Source organism: Halichoerus grypus, chromosome 2 (assembly GCF_964656455.1).
Source record: "Halichoerus grypus chromosome 2, mHalGry1.hap1.1, whole genome shotgun sequence".
Classification (NCBI taxonomy): Eukaryota; Metazoa; Chordata; class Mammalia; order Carnivora; family Phocidae; genus Halichoerus; species Halichoerus grypus.
In genome coordinates this window covers 135049561-135071181 of record NC_135713.1, presented here as the reverse complement: position 1 = coordinate 135071181, position 21621 = coordinate 135049561, and the positions used below count along the sequence as shown (strand labels likewise).

General features: G+C 36.9%; 1 protein-coding gene across 4 annotated transcripts in view; it reads left to right on the top strand.

Moving 5' to 3' along the window:
* The window catches only part of SRFBP1 (serum response factor binding protein 1), a 66294-nt gene that overhangs the window by 5753 nt on the left and 38920 nt on the right, over window positions 1-21621 (top strand). For all 4 annotated transcript variants that reach the window (XR_004914114.2, XR_004914113.2, XR_013445859.1 and 1 more), the window contains exons 2-3: window positions 5735-5823; window positions 6844-6916. Coding sequence is in view for 1 of the 4 variants with exons in the window: in XM_036082227.2 (XP_035938120.1) it covers window positions 5735-5823; window positions 6844-6916 (162 nt within the window). In the remaining 3 variants the exon portion in view is untranslated. The remainder of the gene's footprint in view (window positions 1-5734; window positions 5824-6843; window positions 6917-21621) is intronic.

The window sequence follows — 21621 nt, the reverse complement described above, 5'->3', positions numbered from 1 at the left end:
GAAGCTTGCCATCCTTGTCACCCCAAAAGTATAACTCATTCTTTCAAAAGCAAATTCACATTAACGATAGCTTAGAAGAGACTATAAAAATGAGGAAGCTAGTTTATTAAATATATCTAATGTAAGACAGTAATGCTCACATTGTAAAACATTCTTTTATTATCTACTGATCTACATTGGCTACTTGGAATGTAAAACCATAGAAAGGGGTTTTAGTTGTTCAGTTCATTGTTGGTCTATGATACATTTGTCCCCATAATTGAGTTACTCCAGTACAAACTGGATTTCTCATCTCTGAACTGAGGAACACTTCTTTGGAATCTCCTTGAATTAGATATCGCCAGCTTTTGCGCTTTGACTCTTCCCCCTATGCCCACATGGTCTTTTCCCAAGCAGGTATATTAGCTTTCCACTTAACTTAGTTATGATCATATTTTTGTACTGTCTACCCAAGAGGTGATCCAGGTTACATTACTGGGTTGAGATTTTACCAGGTCAACAGAGGGCATCTGCATGCGTAGGTTCTCATTGACCCCTCACTTTCAGCACGTGTATTGTGTGTGTTTGTGTCTTCATGTCTTTGTGTGTCCCTCTGTGTGTGTGTGTGTGTCTTTTTCTTCAAAATGCATTCTTTTGCTGCTTGGAAGCCCTCAGTGTGGGTTTGGCGGTCTTACTGATGATGACCTACAGATTTGTCCTTCAGTGTCTTTCTTCAAGCTCTTCCCTTTCACTTTTTTTCATTTCGTTTCTTCTTTGTCAGTGCATTTCATTCCATTATTATGCCTGTGTTTTCTCTTTCCTCTACTTCTCTTTCCCTCCCAGACAGTATCCTACTCTTTTCACATTTCTAACAATGGTAGTTCTATTTGCTTTTGGTTGGAAAACCAAAGCACATTGCCCTTAAGTAGTGCATTGGCCTTCTGACAGTATTGAATGTTTTAGGCCTGTTTGTTGACTTGTGGGTTTTCTGTCAACCAACTTCCTAATTCCTAAGCGCAAATGAATTTTGAATCTTAACTGAAAGGCTCTTGGTACCTGTTTGTCAGTTTTGCAAAAATAAAGTGCTTGAAGAAAGCTAAGTGCTTGGGGTAGGCAATTGTGAGAAAAATAAAATAATATTTCCATTGTTACATAAAATGAATGTACTTATTTTTCTAATATATTAAACTTAATCAAATTTTCCTCCTGCCTGCACACAAATACTGGAAAAGTCAATAAGCTAGAAAAGGATTTTTTGGTTTTGGCATGAAGCTACATACATAAAGCATTCCCTTTTCTTTTAGAATTCCCTAATGCAGTAATGACAAACATAGTCCTTCTTAAATTGGAATTTTAAAATTAGAATTTAGCTTTCCCATGATTGGAATGTAACTGAGGACCAACTCTGCTCACTGCAATTTATTAGTTAAGTTGGGTTAACAGCAGTTAGTGAATAGCATATAATCATTTTATGCACCTGTGGGGTACAGCAATTAGAAACAGTTGTTAATATATTTTAATGCATAATTTATCACTCACTATTATTTTGTTTTATAAATGACGTTCAAAAAATGTGTCATAAACTCCCATTTTGCTGCATATGAAATATAACAATTTTGGGGTGCTTGGGTGGCTCAGTCAGTTAAGCATCTGCCTTCAGCTCAGGTCAGGCTCTCAGGGTCCTGGGATTGAGCCCCATGTCTGGCTCCCTGCTCAGCGGAGATCTTGCTTTTCCCTCTCCCTCTGCTGCTCCCCCTGCTTGTGCGCGCTCTCTCTCTCTGTCAGATAAATGAAAGTTTAAAAAAGAAGAAATGTAACAATTTTTTCACTTAAAATCTAGTGTAAATGGCTTGTTATGCAAGTGTGAATTTTTTTTTTCTAAACCTAACTTCAAAATAAATTCCAAAGTGGTTGGTATATCTAGTGGGAAAGATGATTACCCTGCATTTTGTTAATATATTAGGCATTTGAAACAGTGAATGAACAAGTGAGTATTACAACTTTTCGGGTCATTTATTTAACAAATGTTTATTCAAAACTCACACTATACCATCACTATGTTAGGTGTTAAGATGTAATGTTGAGTAAAACCAGACACTTGACCTTCACGGAATTTATAATCTGAGAAGACACATCAGATTGTAATCAGATTACGAGTAAAATGTATCCTAGGGTGCCTGGGTGATTCAGTCGGTTAAGCGTCTGCTTTTGGCTCAGGTTATGAACCTGGGGTACTGGGATCGAGTCCTGTTTTCGGCTCCCTGCTCAGCAGGGAGTCTGTTTCTCCTTCTCCCTCTGCTGCGTGTGCGCAGTCTGTGTGTGTCTCTCTATGTCGAATAAAAAAATCTTAAAAAAGAAATATTCTGACTCAGTTGTGGATAACTGGAGAGGGGGAAGAATGGATGTAGACAAACCAATTACCAGTAACTCACCCAAGAGAGCTAGGAGGTCAAGATAGGGGGGAAAAGTGGTACAATATGGGATATAATTAGGGGATAAAATTAACACGACTTGGTAACAGATTCACTGTGAGGGATTTAGAAAAGAAAGCTACTTAAAATGAGCCCTAGGTTTATAATTGAACAAAAGGATTGTTCTTTTCCCTGAAATTTAAAACAACAAAAAAGGAATCCATTTGGGGGTGAAGAACATGAGTTCAAGTATGCATTGTAGATTATTTTAAGCATGCTCAAAAGGAAATAATCAAGTAGACATTGCACATTTAGGTCTGGAGCTAAAAGAGATTTTAGCTGAAGGCAGAAATTATTGAGTCATCTTATTTAGGTGGGAAATTACAATATACACAGGTAAGCTCACTTAGGTCTAAAACATATATTGTGAACAGAAGAGTTGGCTTAGGACTGCCCCTTGAACTTACGACTGCTTAGGGGTGGATGAGTCTTCAAAGAAGACCAAGGTAGAGTGACTAGAGAGGACAGAGGAAACCCTGGAGAGTATTATGTCCCGGAAAGCAATGAAGAAGTGTTCCTAGAAGGAGAAAGTGGTCAACAGTGTCAAATGCTGCTGAGATTGCAAGTAAAGTGAAGTTGAAAAATTCCTGTAGGATTTGAGGGACTTCTAGAAATCATGGGTGTCTTTTGTAACAGCTTTTAGTGGACTAATAGGAATGGAAATCCAACTGGGATTATGTGGTATGCAGAAATGGAGCTAGGGAGTTTGAGCCTCTCTGAAAGCTTCACTCTGAGGCAGTTGTAGAGAGAGGGTACTCCTAGTGATCTTCATAGTGAGAATGTTTTGTCTGTCTTATCTCTAGTGAAAATGAATCAAGCACAATTAAAAATCAATAGAAACAACCATGTAAGAGATTGACAATGCTAGAGTAAAGGGGTAATCTGTAGTAAGGGTTCTAAGAAGGCAGAAAAGATGAGATCCAAAATACATCTAGAAGATGAATGTCAGATATTGTGTAGGAGAATTTGTTAATAGAGGACGGTAGGTGATGAAAGTAAATTTGCATTCATGGTGGTAGAAAGATGATGGTTCCCCTCTGATGTTCATTTTCTCCATAAAATTGGAAAAGAGGAAGAAGAAGGTCAGGTGTTTTAGAAAGCAGGCAAAGTTTTAAAATAGTCATTGTAGAAGGAATTGACGAAAAAAATATAATAGGCTTGCTAAGAGTGTAGGAGCCCATTTCATGTTAGTTACAATGAATTTAATATAGATAGAATGTCTCAAGTATTTCCCAGCTCTTGGGGGGACTATGATAACTCAGGATTAGGGGTGCCTGGGTGGCTCAGTTTGTTGGGTGGCCAATTCTTGGTTTCAGCTCAGGTCATGATCTCAGGATCCTGGGATTGAGTCCCTTGTCTCACTCTGCACTCAGCGCGCGGAGTCTGCTTGAGGATCCTCTCCCCCCGTTTCCTTCTGCACCTTCCCCCTCTCTAAAATAAATAAATGAATCTTTGAAAAAAATAAAGGAAAAGAACTCAGGATGATGTTTTCATCCAGGATTAACTAAAGGGATAGTTAACAGGAAGGATAAGAAAGTTTAAGGTATTGACAAGTGTTGATCATGTACATAAACTGAATAAAAGGAGGAAAATTGAAAAGAACAGGACTAATCATTTGAGGGAAAGTATAGGGGTCAGTGAACTGTTGGTCTCAGTGAAGTCAAAGATGGTGGTGGTAGGTGGAGTTGAACAAGGAAATAGGCATTGTGATCTCAGTGTGTTAATGGTTATAAGGACTACAGTGTGACCTTGGACATGGGTGCTGAGACTGAAGAGGTCATGAAGAAAGGAAATCAACAAGGGAGGATATTATAATGGATAGGTTATATTACATAGACATCTGTGTCACCCAGAATGCTGGGATAAGTTAGGACAGAGATAAATTGTAAGCTGATTGCCACTATCTTCACTGAATAGGGGGGTGGAATATACTGAGGGTAAGAGACAGTGTTATAGCCAAATGCAGGAACCTCGAAGAAACAGGATGATGTTGATACTGCTATTTTGGCAAGGAGATTTTGAGGGATTTTATGTTCCAGGTAGTCCAGCAACACTCTAGAAAAAATTACTTAGGGATCACAAGGCCCCTGTCCTCTAGGAGTGCCCAGAGTATAGAAAAAGATGGTCACGTGAGCAGTTAGGGACAGTACAGTGAGATAGATGCCGCCTACAAAGTATAGTGGGAACGTGAAGGTTGGAGGGGTTATCTCCATTTGAAGAAGCCATTGGAAGACTTCTCAGGAAAGATGATATCTGACCTGAATTTTATATAGTTATTAAAGTGGAGAAGGGGGAGAAGGACATTATAGGAGGAAGGATAAAATATATATATGACAGGCAAAAATATAAACTCAAAATGATAGCAGCATCCCATTGTACTAAGTACTTTTATAACATGTGGTTCTTCATCATTAGAATATTTCCATTTCTTGGCCAGTCTTTCTGGTTTTTTTGTTCTTAGAGTTCAGCACTGTTGTCTAATGGGATGATTTAAAGCATCTGTCAGTGTGCGTGCATGTACGCATGCACCCTTGTGTTTTTCACATTTCTTTTAAAGTTACACTTGAAATTTATCACCAGAAACGAATGCAGGGGTTGCTGTATAAATAAGTAAAATATTGTCACTTTCACACATTTGCTTTTGGTAATATAAACACTCATTCAGTAAATTAAATTCCTGCCATTATGGGTAAAGCTCTGTTTTAAATCGCAAGGGTGCAGAGATAAATATGATGCTCTCTGATCTCAGGGAACTCACCGTTTATTATGTTCCAAGCACAAAATACAAGTGCACTATTAAAATACTAATCACCGAGGGCGCCTGGGTGGCTCAGCTGGTTAAGCGACTGCCTTCGGCTCAGGTCATGATCCTGGAGTCCCTGGATCGAGTCCCGCATCGGGCTCCCTGCTCTGCAGGGAGCCTGCTTCTCCCTCTGACCCTCCCCCTTCTCATGTGCTCTCTCTCTCATTCTCTCTGTCTCAAATAAATAAATAAAATCTTTAAAAAAAAAAAAAATAAATAAAATAAAATAAAATACTAATCACCGAGAATGCTATGACTTTCTAAAATATCATAGCTTGGTTCTCTTAAGTCCTCAGACACATTTTTAAAATGTTGATTTACTCCTTCACTGTTTATGAAAGAAGTTTGATTTCATCGAACTGTGAATATGGTTGAAAATTTGGTTAAAGTGACTAGACTTAATCTGTAATATTAAGACTCAAAGTATGTTTCTTCTCGAATTAAGAGAGAACCTTTCTAATTTCGATTTTATTCCTCAAAGGTTGTGAAGATGAGAAAAGAAGTGAAGAGAATCCGAGTGTTGGTTATCCGAAAACTTGTCCGGAGTGTTGGCAGACTGAAGTCAAAAAAGTTAGTCTCTTGAAGTCATGGTCCTATGACTAATAAAATGTCAGAAGTTGTTTTTATTCAATATTTACAAAATTTGAGGGTGGGACCAGGAGGAATAATTAAGTATCTTACTCATACAACACTTTGTTTTATATGGAGAGAGGATCTGAGTGGGATACACTGTGCTATGTCAGTATGTCCTTACATGGTTTGGGCCACATTTTCTTAGGATACACAATGAATTCTGCTGTTTTTTCAGGGCTCTCCTTCTGGCCTTTTCAGAATGAAAGTCCTTCAGAGTTATTTATGTGTTTTATGTTATTGGAAGTTATTTTAAGATGTTGGTGTAGTTTAATAAGTCTAGTAATAACTTCAATCAATTATGAAGATTTTATATCAGTTTATTCCTTGAATTGCTAAATAATTGGAAATCTTCATTACCTTGTGGAAGTGTTTATCAAAACATGTTCCATCTATTTTTTAATAATATTTTGTAATGTCCTTATCACTAGTATTTGAGTAAGCATGTTATAGTGTTTACACTTTCAGTATAAATATTTAGTCTTCACATGTATTTTGTTCTGATTAATTTCTTGTTCTATCATAAATAACCTTTCTCTCTGATGTAATCAGTATTTCTCTTTATGTATTCCTTTAATTCCAGAGAACAAAATTTTATTTAATAAAATTATATCTGACCTTTAATTGTAGCTTATGAAGGTTATGTTACATTAAAGGCAATGTGCCATTAAGCAGTTGATTATTCGGCCTTCCCATTAAGGAATTAGGCGGCCAGCTGTCTCTCAGTAGTAATAGTCATTAATATAATGCCAGATAATGCTCATATGTGCCAAAAACTTGGGTTTATTGATGGAATTGGTGTCTGTGTTGGGCAGTGGGGATGTTCTGGGCAGTGCATGATGACAGTGTTTTTTATTTACACTTTATGCTTTTCTAAAAGAAATGAAGAGACTTTTCATTATAATTGGAGTCTAAAATACATGCTTTTCCTGGCTGTATATTTTCATGTATTTTTTACAGGGGTGCTGAAGATGCACTGTTAAAAAACCAGAGACGGGCACAACGATTGCTTGAAGAAATTCATGCTATGAAGGTAAGGCCGTGTGTGTGTGTGTGTGTGTGTGTGTGTGTGTGTGTGTGTGTGTGTGTTCCGTGTCTCCTCTCAGCCTGCTGTGTGTGTGGTGTTAGTTATTTGAATATTATTGCCAGTTGACTGAGACTTAATTTTATGGGTCTGTTTAGTGAAGAATGTAGCACATTTAGAAAATTGTAATATGTTTAAGCTTGCATTTTTTCCATGTTTTTTACTGAATTTGTTAAAGTCCTAGAATAATTTACATAGAAGCTATGCCAAGCTAAACTCATCTATGTTTAATAATGCCTTACGCCTGAGATTCTTATTTTTACTCTAACTTCACACATGAAGTCTACGTGAAGTTGGAGAAGTGAAGCATCCGTGCTGTTTGGTGACGCGGACGGTGATGCTGGCGGCTGACGTCACGCTCTGCCTGTTGCCAGCTCAGTAAATTTTTGTGTGGTGCTGTCAGCGTTTTATTCAGCTCTGTAGTAACTTGAAATAAAATTAGTGCTGGACCAAAATGATCCGTATTTTTGTTTCTTTCAGCCAGACTCTTCACTAGCATAATTTTTAGGTCTTCTCACTGCTCTTACTTTGTGGAAACTTTCATTTACCAAATGACATACTATTAAATGTCTGGGAGACTGTTTTATTGCAGAACTTAAAAACAACATTTGGTACCAGCAATTACCTTAATTGCAGGGTCATTTTGCATGTATGTTTAACTATTACATTTTGGTATAACTTCCAAGTTTTGAGATAGATAAAAGAGCCAGAGAATTCTCTAACAATATTTTAATTGAGTTAGATCATCAAAGCTTCTCACCATTTTTTCCGTTGGAAGGGATGATAAAGTGTTTTATAGGACAAAGTTATCACAGTTAATCTGAGTAGAAATGAGGTGGGACATGATTCTTTGTGTGAGTTATGTTTTTTGTGGGGTATTTATTTGTTTTATGTTCACAGGTCTGCAGAATTCACAGAATCCATTCACTGTATCTTTTCTTTCTCAAAGTTTTAATCCCCCTTTTATCTAGTCATTCAGTCAAAATATTCTGTATGTGAATCCTTATTATTGTTTGTATCAGTATAGATCACACATGATGTAGGCTTTTTCATACCTTTTTTTCCATGAAATTCCTCCGAGAAATAAAATCTTTATAGAGATTTTTGTTTTGAGTGTAGCACTGAGATAGGAAATTATGATTTATCCCTTTTTCTCTTTCACTTTCTCTTAACCAAGGTCCTTACTAAATTACATTCCTTACCTAAATTTTTCCCTGTAATTTCTTCTGAATAGTCATTTTTGCAGTCCTAAATTATTCAGATGCTTTGAACTACTGGGTAACTGCTGATTTTATTTTACCCTGGAAAGGATATTTTGTATACAATAAGCCTATATGCAGTGTATGAAGAGTTTGAGATTAAAATATATTTGTTAATCTTCCTTTCTGTAGCTCTCAATAGTAAATTTAATTTAATTAGAAAGAAAAGTCCTTATTTGATCTGTATGTGAGAGTTGTTTTCTGTTATTTTTATTTTTTTTTTTTGTAAGATTTTATTTATTTATTTGACAGAGAGAGAGATAGCGAGAGCAGGAACACAAGCAGGGGGAATGGGAGAGGGAGAAGCAGGCTCCCTGCCGAGCAGGGAGCCCGATGTGGGACTCGATCCCAGGACCCTGGGATCATGACCCGAGCCGAAGGCAGACGCCTAACGACTGAGCCACCCAGGTGCCCGTTTTCTGTTGTTATTAATCCTTATCAGCAACAGGAAATCAGGCTGAATGATAATTAAAGTTTATAGGTTTACAAGATTGCAGTGTTGTGACCTTGTTTGTTTTCCTAGTTTACCATGATTATTTAAGACTACTATGGGATTGTTGCCTCATAGAAAGCTAAAATTCATAGCCTATATATTCCTTGCATTTGTAAATTTAATAGTATATATGTTCTTCCAGTTCTTGGTAGTAGTGGTCTAGATTGGATACTCTGACTTTCATAATGCTATTTAAAAACTGGATTACATTGAAATGTAAAAACCAGAATAAAAAGTGTACTAGAAAGACGGTACGCTTTTCTTACATTTGAAATTTTCACATTCATGATTCTTTTACAAAATTAAGCTACTTTTCTAAAAGAAGCAAATGCAAAGAGGATTTTTTAAAATTGAAAGGTCATTTGTGATTTCTTAAGGAAGTGTTCATCATCTGGGAGTATCAAAGAAGTAGTTACAAAACAGAAAACTTACAGTCTCAAATAAATTTGGAGAAAAACCTCTACTTGTTTTTCCAGATGATTTTTTTCTTTGGCTCATATACCACTACATTTTTATAGACTTGTTCATGACATATTGTCCTATACTTGCTTTCTATGATAATAGGGTATTTTGTTGCAAGCTGACTTCCTCAAGAAGAAAACCTGAGATATTTTTAGAAATGGGAGTTTGTGTTTTCTGGCCAAGAAAAAAAAAAATGCCCTGATCTTTATGATACTATAAAATCATAGGTTCTAATTTTATAGACTATAATGTATGAATACCAAGTCTTTGCTGCCTTTTCTAATAGTATTCATGCTTTTAACTTTGATGTTAGTATAAGTACTGTCTTCCGAAACAGTTCTTTTTTCTTTGGAAATTAAAGCAGCTAATCAACTTTTACAGATTCCTGTTAGTTAGCTAGAGGAGGAGATGGTAAAATTAAGACATACACTGAAGCCACTCAAAATGTTCAAGAAATTCCTTCTTAAATAGTAAAGATAATGACTGGCTTTTACTATGCATTTACTGTGTGCCAGGTAGTACATTGTGTGTTTTATATTCACTATCTTATGAAGTTGGTATCATTCTTGTCCCAATCTTACAGAATATGAAACTGAGTCTTAGAGAAGTCAAGCAGCTTGCCCAAGGTCAAATAGCTATTAGGTGGCGGGCTTCCCAATGGATTATGAAGTGAATGGAAGTAGCTACTTAATTGTGTTGCTTCGGTAAGACAGGAACTTCCTGAAATATATCTAGATTCTACTCTCCTAGAGATTGGATGAGAGAATATAATAATAAACATGATATGTCCTGTAGGGGACAAAGGCCTAAAGATGCACAACATGTTTTCAGATTCTTTAATTCCTCACAGCTAAATATATTCAGTTACCTCTCTCTCTATTTTTTCTTACTTGTTCCCCATTGAGGCTGTTACTTTTCGGTATGTTAGGTATTCCTGTACACTGAGAATGTGTGGATTCTGTGAGACCTTGCTCTGCCTGCTACCCTTACTTCTCTATTTTAAAACTTTCTGATTTTGTGTCCTCCTTCACTTCTTTTGATGTGCTTAGCTCTCCTACTCAAACCAACCTTTGAACTTGCTTCAGCTGTTAGGATTGCCTGCTCCCATGCCCCTTCACAGCCTGTTTCTAAGTGGTTGGCATTAGTGGAGCACAAATAGGTAAAATGGTGTAGATTATGATGATATTTATATCCTGTCATTTGAATTTCACCCCAACTCTATAAATTACGCAAATTCTTATTTCACAGGACATGTTTAGAAGAGTTCTGGGCTGCATATACCCACTGGATTATAGGTTTATCATCCTATATTTTCATATATTAACATTTTGTGACATTTCTGGTTGTATTTGCTTTTAAAAAATTGCTTTTAAAAATTTGTTGAGAAATTTCTCTGTAATTTCATATACTTTTGGTTGTTTTCTCCTATGAATGCCATAGAGTAAAAGATGCCTTATTTTTCCTGGAAGGCTACTGTGTTAATTAGCTGTATCAAATTAACATTTAGTTCACTTATCGTACTAAAGTAATAGTATTAAATAAGTTAGTCTTAGATAATATTTTTGACAGTTTCATCTTTTGCCTGTAAGCCAATATAAAGAATCAATCAGACACATGTTAGAGATCTTACCTACAGTCCAGCTTAGGTATGCAGTCAAAGGCATGTGAAGCGAGGAGAGAGATCTGGGACTCTGCGTGATTCCCCATGTCCTTCCTTTCTACCTCAGACAGGCACTTTCTGGCCCAGAGTAAATGATTAGGTCTCTACTTGAGGAAGTGTAGTTACTACCTCATAGCAGAGAACATTTAGATTTTGAAACTTCTCCACTCTATTTCCAGTGTTGGATAGCTTTAAGTGATTTTCTCCAGAGGTCCATGCCTCATAAGTCCACAGATTTTTAGGTTTGTTTACTGTAAGCATCCTTACAAGGGACAGCCTCCTAAGCCTTTTTCAAGTAAGGACTTTCCTCCTAACAAAAACCATTAGTCTGTTTACCAGGAGGACCAGTTAACACCATATTATTAACAAGTACATTAAACTCCTTCACCTACTTTTCCTGGAGTTTCTTCCTGATAAAGAAAGTGATAGACATTGGGGAGGGTATGGTGAGCGTTGTGAATTGTGTAAGACTGTTGAATCACAGACCTGTACCTCTGAAACAAATAATACATTATATGTTAAAAAAAAAAAAAAAAAAGATAGTAGGAGGGAAAAATGAAGGGGGGGAAATCAGAGGGGGAGATGAACCAGGAGAGACTGTGGACTCTGAAAGACAAACTGAGGGTTCTAGAGGGGAGGGGGGTGGGAGGATGGGTTAGCCCGGTATGGGTATTAAAGAGGGCATGTACTGCATGGAGCACTGGGTGTTACACGCAAACAATGAATCATGGAACACTACATCAAAAACTAATGGTATAATGTATGGTGATTAACATAACATAATAAAATTAAAAAAAGAAAGAAAGTGAATGGATCCTTTTCTCTAGTGCATTCAAGAAATCAAGTAATAAATAATTTCTTGAAACCTTTAGGTTATCTTTAAAGATCCCCAGTAAAAACTCAGCATGGTATTTTTACCAGGAGGGAGACTAGTAATGCCCTTCTCCAGAAGAGTGGAGGGAGGCATCCAGGCACCCAGGAGAGTGGTGCCATCTGCGTAACTATTGAATTTTTCTCCTTTATTTCTACTTGTCCCATCACATTTTCTCTTCTCTTTTCTCTCCCTGTTTGCTTTTCTCTACTGTAGTTACTGGTAATATCTATTGTAGTGGACACTTTATTAAATAAATAGCTCATACAATAGGTAAGGGGATAGACTGAGCAATATAAAAATCAGTGGCTCTTGGACTAAGGTGAACCTGAAAAATACCTCTTGTTGGAGAGGACGTCACTACATGGACAGGCAGTCTTATTCACTGTTGGTGGGCATAAAAGGTCACATGCCCTTTGACACAGACACTTGGCAAAGTGTCTAATGTGTTTAATTTATCTTTTAATTACAGAGCAACAGTTGACACGTTTTTACATATTATAATACTACTTACACTCCTTAAATACTTTACTAAATTGCCAATTACTTATTTTGTATTTTTGGTAGAGTAAGGCCTTTCTAGACATGTACCCTTTTAGTATCTAACATTTAATGATGGTAATAGTTTTTGATACGATCTTCCTTGTATTTTGGTATTTAAAAAGTGACATATGGTGAAACTCTCTAAGGTTTATTATAAGTCTTTGTTTCTTCAGAAACTAACCCTAGACTGATAGTTTGTTCTTACTGGTCTTGGGGGGGGTGTTCCTTTCCCCTTCTATTCAGGACCAATCCCTCTTCATTTGCCATGTCCCTTTCTTTTGCCCCTTTTATTGCTTATGCCTTAATTTCACTGATAGCTTCAGACTCTTCCTTAATGTGTGGATGTTCCTCAGCTGATAAACTTGTTTAGTTTGTGCCTGAATACCCGTCATCCTCCTTTAACTGCCTCTCACTGTCTTCTTTTCCTTATTAGAGTAGCTTCTTTGTTCCTAATAGTATAGCCACTGTGATCTCAACCTTCTCACTTCCAGCTGCTGAGTTTAGCTCCTCCCTGCCTGTTCCTCAGTATCCTTGAATAGGATGAACTCTGACCCCTATGCTGGTGTTCCCCCCTTCATTTCTTTCTTTAGCTTCTCACACTATACTCTCTAGCCTGGCCGCTTGCAAGTTTAACTACTATCACTATTCTGGACACGAGAATCTCTGTCTGAGGCAAATCTTTCCCGTAAGATGTGCGCTCTTATATTTAGCTCCACTTAGGTGTTTGCACGTGCATCTGAAACTGAACATTTGACACGACTCACTGAGCTAAGCTACAGAGGCCTTTTCTTAGGACTGTGGGGTTTCTTAAGAAGCCTAAGGGCAAGAACTCAGTTTAACCTTGCTGGGGACTGTAGTCGGGATCTAGAGAGCTCTCAGAAACTTAGCTGGTTCATGTATGTGTCTCCTTCTTGCCCCTTTTCCCTTCAATTTGTGCTTGTCTCTACTTTTCCTCAGTTTCCACCCCATCCCCTCTTGTCCCTCTCTTTCTCTCCAACTCTCCAGAGAGCTTTCACTCTGTAGATGTGTCCAGGGCCACCTTACAGTGGCAGCCTCGACTCCAGAATCCTCACACCTTCTGTTCAAGGGAAGAACCTATGCTGGCTGAAGTCCTCAGCCTGTTCTGGGATAATGTCTATCAGCGGTCTACCACCTGGGGCGCTGGGCGTATTGTACGATAGAGAAGAGACAGTGAATGGGCAGATATTCCGAAAGATACCAGTGTCTGAGTATTGGCCCTAACATTTTGTTAACTCATCACGACTCTTTTTCAGATGTTCTTTTCTTCTCTTCCTGATTTTGGTTTTGACACTATTCATCTAGTTTCCTAAGCCAGAAATCTAGGAATCCCTTTGCATTCCCTTCTTCCTTAGCTACCTGCTACTCCCAAATCTTGGTCTCTGCCAGATCTATTAATTCTCTCTTCTAATTATGTAGCCACTTCCAGTTTAGGGGCTTATTCTTTCTAACATGGATCTGATCAGGAGTCTCTCTGGCATGGCACACAAGGCCCTGTATGATCTGTACTCTGGCTCCTCTCCTCCTCCTCCTCCTCCTCCTCCTCTCTCTTCCGTCGACCCCGTACTTTCTGTGCCAACTATACTGAACCTCAGACATATCAGTCTATTTCCTGCCTCCTTGCTATTGATCAAGCTTTTTATATATGTCTATCACCTGAACAAAGACTCACTCTTTACTTTCACACCTACTTCTTAGGTTTACTTGCTTTCAGAAACTCATAGCACCACTCTGACCCCAGACTTGTTTCCCCACCTCCTCTGTAGCCCCGACCTTGTATCGATTTCTGCTATCATATAGCGGTCTCCTTTCATGCCATTCCTACTACTTAAACCTTCTTAAGAAAATTGGCGGTTTTACTCAGTTCTCTGTCCCCAGCACCTAATAATGTGTCAGGTACATAGTGGATGTTGCCTAGCTAGCTGACTGAGTGAATTTTAAGCAATTTTTTTTTTTTTAACTTTCACTGGACTTATTTAGAATGTCAAGGTTGCTCTGCATCTCCATAGATAAGTAGAATACTGACCCGTTACTGACTGAGAAGAGTCTAAAACCAGTCATTGTTTTTAATGTTAAATGTCAGCAACCGAAGATGAATAGGCTCTTCATTTCACATTCACCTTCGCCATTGCTCCTAGACCATTTGCCTTCTAGTTTAGTTTTTTTAAAGGCAGAACTCTTATTGCTTCTAAAGCAGAGTAGGATACCCTGATTTAATAGCCTTCTGTACTCAACTTGTGACATTTGAAGTGATAAACAGGAAGGCCTAGCGGTATTTTAAAAGATCAGTATATACTGCCCTCCTCACACTCAAGAAACAGCATTTAGAAACAGATCATCACATAGGAATTTCAGTTTTCTTCCTGGCATGTGGTTTCTGCGGCTTTAAGCCAGCATTCTGAATAAGTCATATTCCTGAAGTCCTTAACAGTATTGCATTATTAAGCTGTGTTGATATGAGGATATTATATCAAGTCTCTGGTAGCCTTAAAATATTTTTATCTTTTAAGTAGAGCATTTGTGGCAGATAAAAGTGGTACCCATCCTCGCTTTGAACCTGCTTGTTTCTGTGTGAAAACAAAGGATAAGTTAGAGATCCTTGTTGGCACAAGTGATGAAAATGTGATTAGCATTTACTGAGTCATTACACACACCTAATTTTAAAAAACTGACTTTGGAATTGCTTCAGTCAAGATCAGCCTAGTTCAAAGAGAAGTGAGCGTGTAAACAGGATTGAGGGGTAGGAAGTAAAAAAGGAGTATCACATGGCCTTTTAAAAAATATTTTTTATTTCTTTTTGTATTGTTTTTATTTAATTTTTTAAGTTTTGTAATTCTGGAAATTTGACCTTAAACCTTGGCAGAACATTCCTACTAACTGTGAAAGTACCCAAAGCCCTTTTCAACTACTAATTTTAAAAATTTGGACAACCAATACCATTATCATAATTCCAGTGCAAAATAATGTGGTGTTTGAGAAAAGAGGCAAATATTACAACATACTTTGTTGGAAATCCACAATGGGAGAGAACAGGCCCTAGGGAAAAGCAGCAATAACAACAGTAAATAACTGGTCTTGCAAAATAGGATTTTGTTTTTTATTTAATTGGGTGTCACCTGAATTTTGGTTAAATGGAGACAAATTACATTGAAACGTTTACACTCATTAACTTGAACACATGTCCTACATTGTTAGATTCCTATTGTAATGGAAACAGTGTATGGTTTCTGTTCTTTACTGTGTGTTGGAATAACTAGTATTAGTGTTTAGGCTACTCAAAGAATTGATATTTTGTGATAACAAATCTTGCCGATTTCTGTTAAGACTCAGTATATTAAAATAGAACTTGTGGGTTTTGGTTTAGTTAACCAATAAAAATTATTCTTCTGTTCATCACAATCTAAGATAGCATCCCGGTTTATCAGTGATCATTTTTCTTCTTAAAATCCATTAACTTTTCAACCAGAAAAGAAAAGCAAAAGGTACAAATGAAAAAAAAAATATTAAGCATTTCCAGAACAGCTATTATAAATTCTTTATTATATGCTCAGGTTAGTTAAATACATTTTAATTTAGAACCTACTGCTATATGTATAGATGAATAGATTTCTCCTGTCAGGGAACATACTGTTCTGTGGGAAACAAGCAAGAAGCATATGAATCTGTTTAGGATACATACTGTACCAGTATTATAACCACAGAGTGGTAGAAACCCAGAAAGGGATCAGTTAATTTAATTACTTACAGGACTTAGGGAAGACCTTAGTGAATGGGGGATACTGAGTTGCAGCTCTAAGAATAGATACGATTCTGCTTTGGAAAAGGCAGTCTCCGTAAAGAGCACACCAAGAACAAAGCATACAGGTCTGAAAGTACATGGTGTGATGGGAAGGAGTGCTCAGTTCTCTTTTTCTTCTATAGTATTTAGCACATTGAACTGTGATTATTTCTTTATATGTCACCTTTTTTGAGAATAGGATATTACCCAGTGCTAGTGCACTAATTGGCAAAAAGCAGACATTGAGCAAGTATTTCCTCGGTGAATTCATGTCCTGGATGGAATATGGTATGAATGGAATCACAGATAGTTGACGATAGTGACCAAAATGGTAAATGAAATTAGAGTTGGAAGCCTTTTAGGAAATGTGGATGGTCAAAGGTTTTTGAGTAATCATATTTGTTTTCTGGCAAGATAAATCTGAAGGACTGTGGAAGATTGATTTAGAGGGAAAAGAGATTAGAGGCAAGATAACTAGATAGGAAGCAATTACTGACTTAATTTTTTCATGCACGTTTATTAAACCTGTGTCGTGTGCCATAAGATTCATTGTTCCTGCTCTGTAAAAATCTGACACTATCAGAGAAAGAAGCTGGTACACACAGTTTTAAAAACAGGGTAAGTTATGATAGGTGCTTTGAAAATTTAAAGAGCAAGAGATTGCTTTTAGCTAGTAATCAAGGAAGGTTTCCTGGGAAGGGTGACCAGTTTAATAAAAAATATTAATGTTATTACCAAATTGAGTATTTCCTTATTATTCTTTAATTGTATTCCAGTTAGATAGCAGGATACAATGCAGCCACCTCACATCCCAGACTTACATATTATTTCTAGCACAAGGAAGTTCAACCTCGGATGTAAGAACACTGCTGCTCATAAACAACGTAATAATATCTTAGTTAGTGGTTGTTGAGCGCCTCCTCTGTGCCGGGCGCTTTGCTGCAGCCTGCACGTATTTGTCCTAATCTGCGTGGGAGCTCTCCAAGGTTCCTCATTAGCTCCGCTTTACTGACGTGGAAACTGGGGGCTTCAGGGATAATTGCTTTGCTTAAAGTCACACACCCTTGATAAATAAAACCAGAATTTAGTGCAAATCTATCTGAATCAGTGGTCCATGTTCTTTACTAACCTTAACCCCTTTAAGTATTAAATGTATAATTTTATCAAGAATAGGTATTATAAAGAAATGTGCTTTTGCATTATAATTTTAATGATCACTATTAATAGAAAAGCGAAAACAATGATGAAATAATATATCATCATTGCTTCTTGGGAGAAAAATAGGATCTGTTCATAATTTGAAGTAATTAGAATAGTTGGGCCTTTCTAAAAGATAGAGTGCCTTATTATATATAGATTTTGTGTGTGATTTTAGCATTTAGAAATACTATTTGGAAACTAAATACCAAAACAGTTGTCTTGGGACCATGAATTAGTAGCAGTGATTAGGTTTTAAAAATTTTTCATTTCTTGCCAAATTTGGTATTACTATTTTAAACACATTTGAATGTAATGTGATTCTAATATTAATTGATATAGGCTTTTTAAACTGTTAACACATGGAGGTATTATCAAGAAACGAATATGGATTTTATTATCATATGCCCTTAAAAAAGATTACAGAAACTTGAAGATTCTAGAGAAAATACTTCGAAGGAATAACAAACATTTTGACTTCCTTGGGACTTTGGAAGATTTTCCTTTATTTTTTTTAGTTAAAGACCACTCTCAGCACATTCCTATATTCCTGTTAGCACCTCTCTATATCTTAGTCATAATTCCAAAATTATAGGAAAAAACTGGCTCAGTCACCTAGTGTAATTTCCCTGAGGCTTTTTGATGAATTCCCAAGTTGATTCATTGTGAGGGGAAAAATGTGCTATAGGCTTAGGTAATTGTCCATTAAGTTTGAGGTTTTGTTTCTGGTTGTGGTTGAGCAGGGAAAACTAGCAAATACATGTAGATGAAATATTTTAGGAATAAAAATGCAAATATAGTATGTTCAGACCGAGCTGTAATTTTGTCCTCTTTTTATTTGATATACTCAGTAATAAACGTAATACCTCTGTACCTGTCACCTCCACTAATTATTTTTGTTCTCAACATGTTATCCTGAAAAAACATAAAAATTAAGTGGTTTTAAGCATTTCATTTACTTCTTATAAATTGGCCACAATATGTTCTTTTAAACAAATGTTTAGATTCTACGTCAGATACAGTAAACTTTTCTCCCCAAGGCCAGCCACTTTTTTAGAAGAGAGTCTCTAGAATGAAGAAATCTGTCTCCTCTGACTTACTAGAATGCAAAAGGGCTCTCAGAATCTTCAGGTTGAGGTAAATGCTGGACCTTATCTCTGCTACCTCTTTAGACATCATAGAAGTGAATAATTTTATGTGCCAGGACTAGTGTAGATTTTTTTTTTTTTTTTTGGCATGAAAAAATGTAATCCAGTTTAATCAGTTGGGTTAAGCAAGTAGTTTTGTCTTATTTTCTGAAAGGTATTTCTACTGTGAGAGATAGGGCTATATAATGACGCGATGGTTTTGGAGCTTCATTTGGCTAAATTACTTGAAATTTCCTGTGAGGTGAAATGCAAACTTAGAAATACTGAATTATGCAAGTTGTTTTCAGTGTTTGCCTTCTGAGATTGTAATCATTTTCATATCAGTAATTATTTTCATCAAGATATGCTTTGATGAAAATAATTTATAGTAGAAAGATGTACACAGCTTAGTTTTTAGAATATGAAGATGTAATTTTAAACATGAAAGTCAACTTGGTACTGAAGTGAGACAGTACTATTTGTAGACATTTAGTAATTCTCTAACTGGCTGCCAGCAAAAACCTGACACTAGTAAAATTTCCTAGTAGTAAAACTACTTGCTTTATTGTATCACTCTCTTGCTCAAGAACCTAAATTAACTTCCTATTGTCTCGCACACCTGGTCTAATTCCTCATGGGTATTAAAAGCCTTTTTGTCACTTGGCGTCTCTCATACTGAGCAGCTTTCTCTTTCATCCCTATTTCTGTCTGCAGACTACAGGCAGCATTATATTTCCTGCATGTAAATATGGATTCCTGTTTTTATGATCCTCTAGCTCTATCTGATTAAGCAGCAGTCACCACCACTTCATGTATACTCTTAGAAAACTAGAGTGAATCATTGTCATAGCTTTCACAAACCTCTAAAACAGTGGTTTTGTTGGGGGAATCAGGGGGTAAATGCATGAAGATTCATGCCTGTGGACATAGATCATAATGGATGGGAGGTATGTGAAATTTCAGAAAAGTCCCACATTAATTTGTTTCTTTTTATTGTTCCCACCATTGAGAAGTACAGTACTAAACAGAAGTTGCCCTGCTTACTTCATCTTCAAATATTTAAGTACTTAGCTAATGAATTTTTAACAGTCTTTTGCATTGTATCTTCCTTTGTGTTATTGGGAGGATTATTTTGAAAATTAAACTCTACTCTTGGGGCGCCTGGGTGGCTCAGTCGGTTAAGCGGCTGCCTTCGGCTCAGGTCATGATCCTGAGGTCCTGGGATCGAGCCCCACGCACGGCTCCCTGCTCAGCAGAGAGCCTGCTTCTCCCTCTCCCTCTGCCTGCCACTCTGCCTGCTTGTGCTATCTCTCTGTCAAATTAAAAAAAAAAAAAAAAACTACTCTTTTTGGTTTCTTTTATTTTTGTAATTGAAGTATAGTTGATGTGCATTATATTAGTTTCAGGTATACAACAGAGAGATTCAACATTTGTACACATTATGACATAATCACCATGGTAAATCTAGTTACCATCTCTCATCATACAAAATTACGACGAGTTTTTTGGCTATATTTCCTATGTTAAACTTTTCTTCCCTGTGACTTCTTTATTGTATGAACTGGAAATTTATACCTCTTAGTGTCCCTCACTGATTTTACTCATCCTTCCACTACCCTCCTTCCCTCTGGCAACTAGCAGCTTATTCTCTGTATTTATGATTCTATTTCTTTTTTTTTTCTTTTTTTTTTTTTTTTAAAGATTTTTATTTATTTATTTGAGAGAGAGAGAATGAGAGAGAGCGAGCACATGAGAGGGGGGAGGGTCAGAGGGAGAAGCGGGCTCCCTGCTCGGCAGGGAGCCCGATGCGGGACTCGATCCAGGGACTCCAGGATCATGATCTGAGCCGGAGGCAGTCGCTTAACCAACTGAGCCACCCAGGCGCCCCTTTATGATTCTATTTCTGTTTTGTTTGCTCATTTACTTGTTTTTTTAGATTCCACATATAAGTGAAGTTAATATGGTATTTGTCTTTCTCTGTCTGACTTACTTCACTTAGCATAATACCCTATAGGTCCATCCATGTTGTCACACATGGCAGTCTCTCATTCTTTTTTATGGCTGAGTAATATTGTGCATGGGCACACACACACACGTGTGTGTGTGTGTGTGTGTGTGTGTGTGTGTGTACACCACATCTCCTTTATCCGTTCATCTGTCAATGGACACCTAGGTTGTTTGGTCTTGGTTATTGTAAATAATGCTGTGATGAACATAGGGTGCATGTGACTTTTCAAATTAGTGTTTTCATTTTCTGAGTGTAAATACCTAGAAGTGGAATTGCTGGATCATATGGTAGTTCTATTTTTAATTTTTTGAGGAACATTCATACTATTTTTCACAGTGGCTGCACCAGTTTATATTTCACCAAGAGTGCACGAGGTTTCCCTTTTCTCCACATCCTTATCAACACTCCTTATTTTTTGTTATTTTGATAATAACCAGTCTGACAAGTATTGGGTAATATCTCATGGTGGTTTGATTGTCATTTCCCTGACGGTTAATGATTTTGAGCATCTTTTTATGTACCTATTGGCCATCTGTATGTCATCTTTGGAATAAATGTCTGTTCGGGTCTTCTGCCTGTTCTTTAATCGGATTTTTTTTTTATACTGAGTTTTAGGAGTTCTTTATATATTTTGGATATCAGATATATCATTTGTGAGTATCTTCTCCCATTTGTAGGTTGCCATTTTGTTTTATTAATGATTTCCCTTGCTGAGCAAAAGCTTTTTAGTTTACTATAGTCCCATTTCTTTATTTTTGCTTTTGTTTTTCTTGCCTGTAGGCAGATCCAAAAAAATATTGCTAAGACCAGTGTCAAAGAGCTTACTGCCCACATATTTTATTCTAAGAGTCTTAGGGTTTTAGGTCTTACATTTAGGGCTTAAATGCATTTTGAGTTTTGGTTTTGTTATGGTGTAGGGAAGTGGTCCACTTTCATTCTTTTGCATGTAGCTGTCCAGTTTTCCCAATATCATTTATGGAAGAGATTCTCTTGCCCATTGTACGTTCTTACCTCCTTTGTTGTAGATTAATTGACCATACAAGCATGGGTTTATTTCTGGGCTCTATTCTTTTTCCATTGATCTGCGTATCGATTTTTGTGCCAAGACCATACTATTTTGATTACTATAGCTTTGTAGTATTGTTTGAAATCTGGGATTGTGATACCTTCTGCTTTTTGTTTTTACTCAAGATTGCTTTGGCTATTTGGGGTCTTTTGTGGTTCCATACACATTTTAG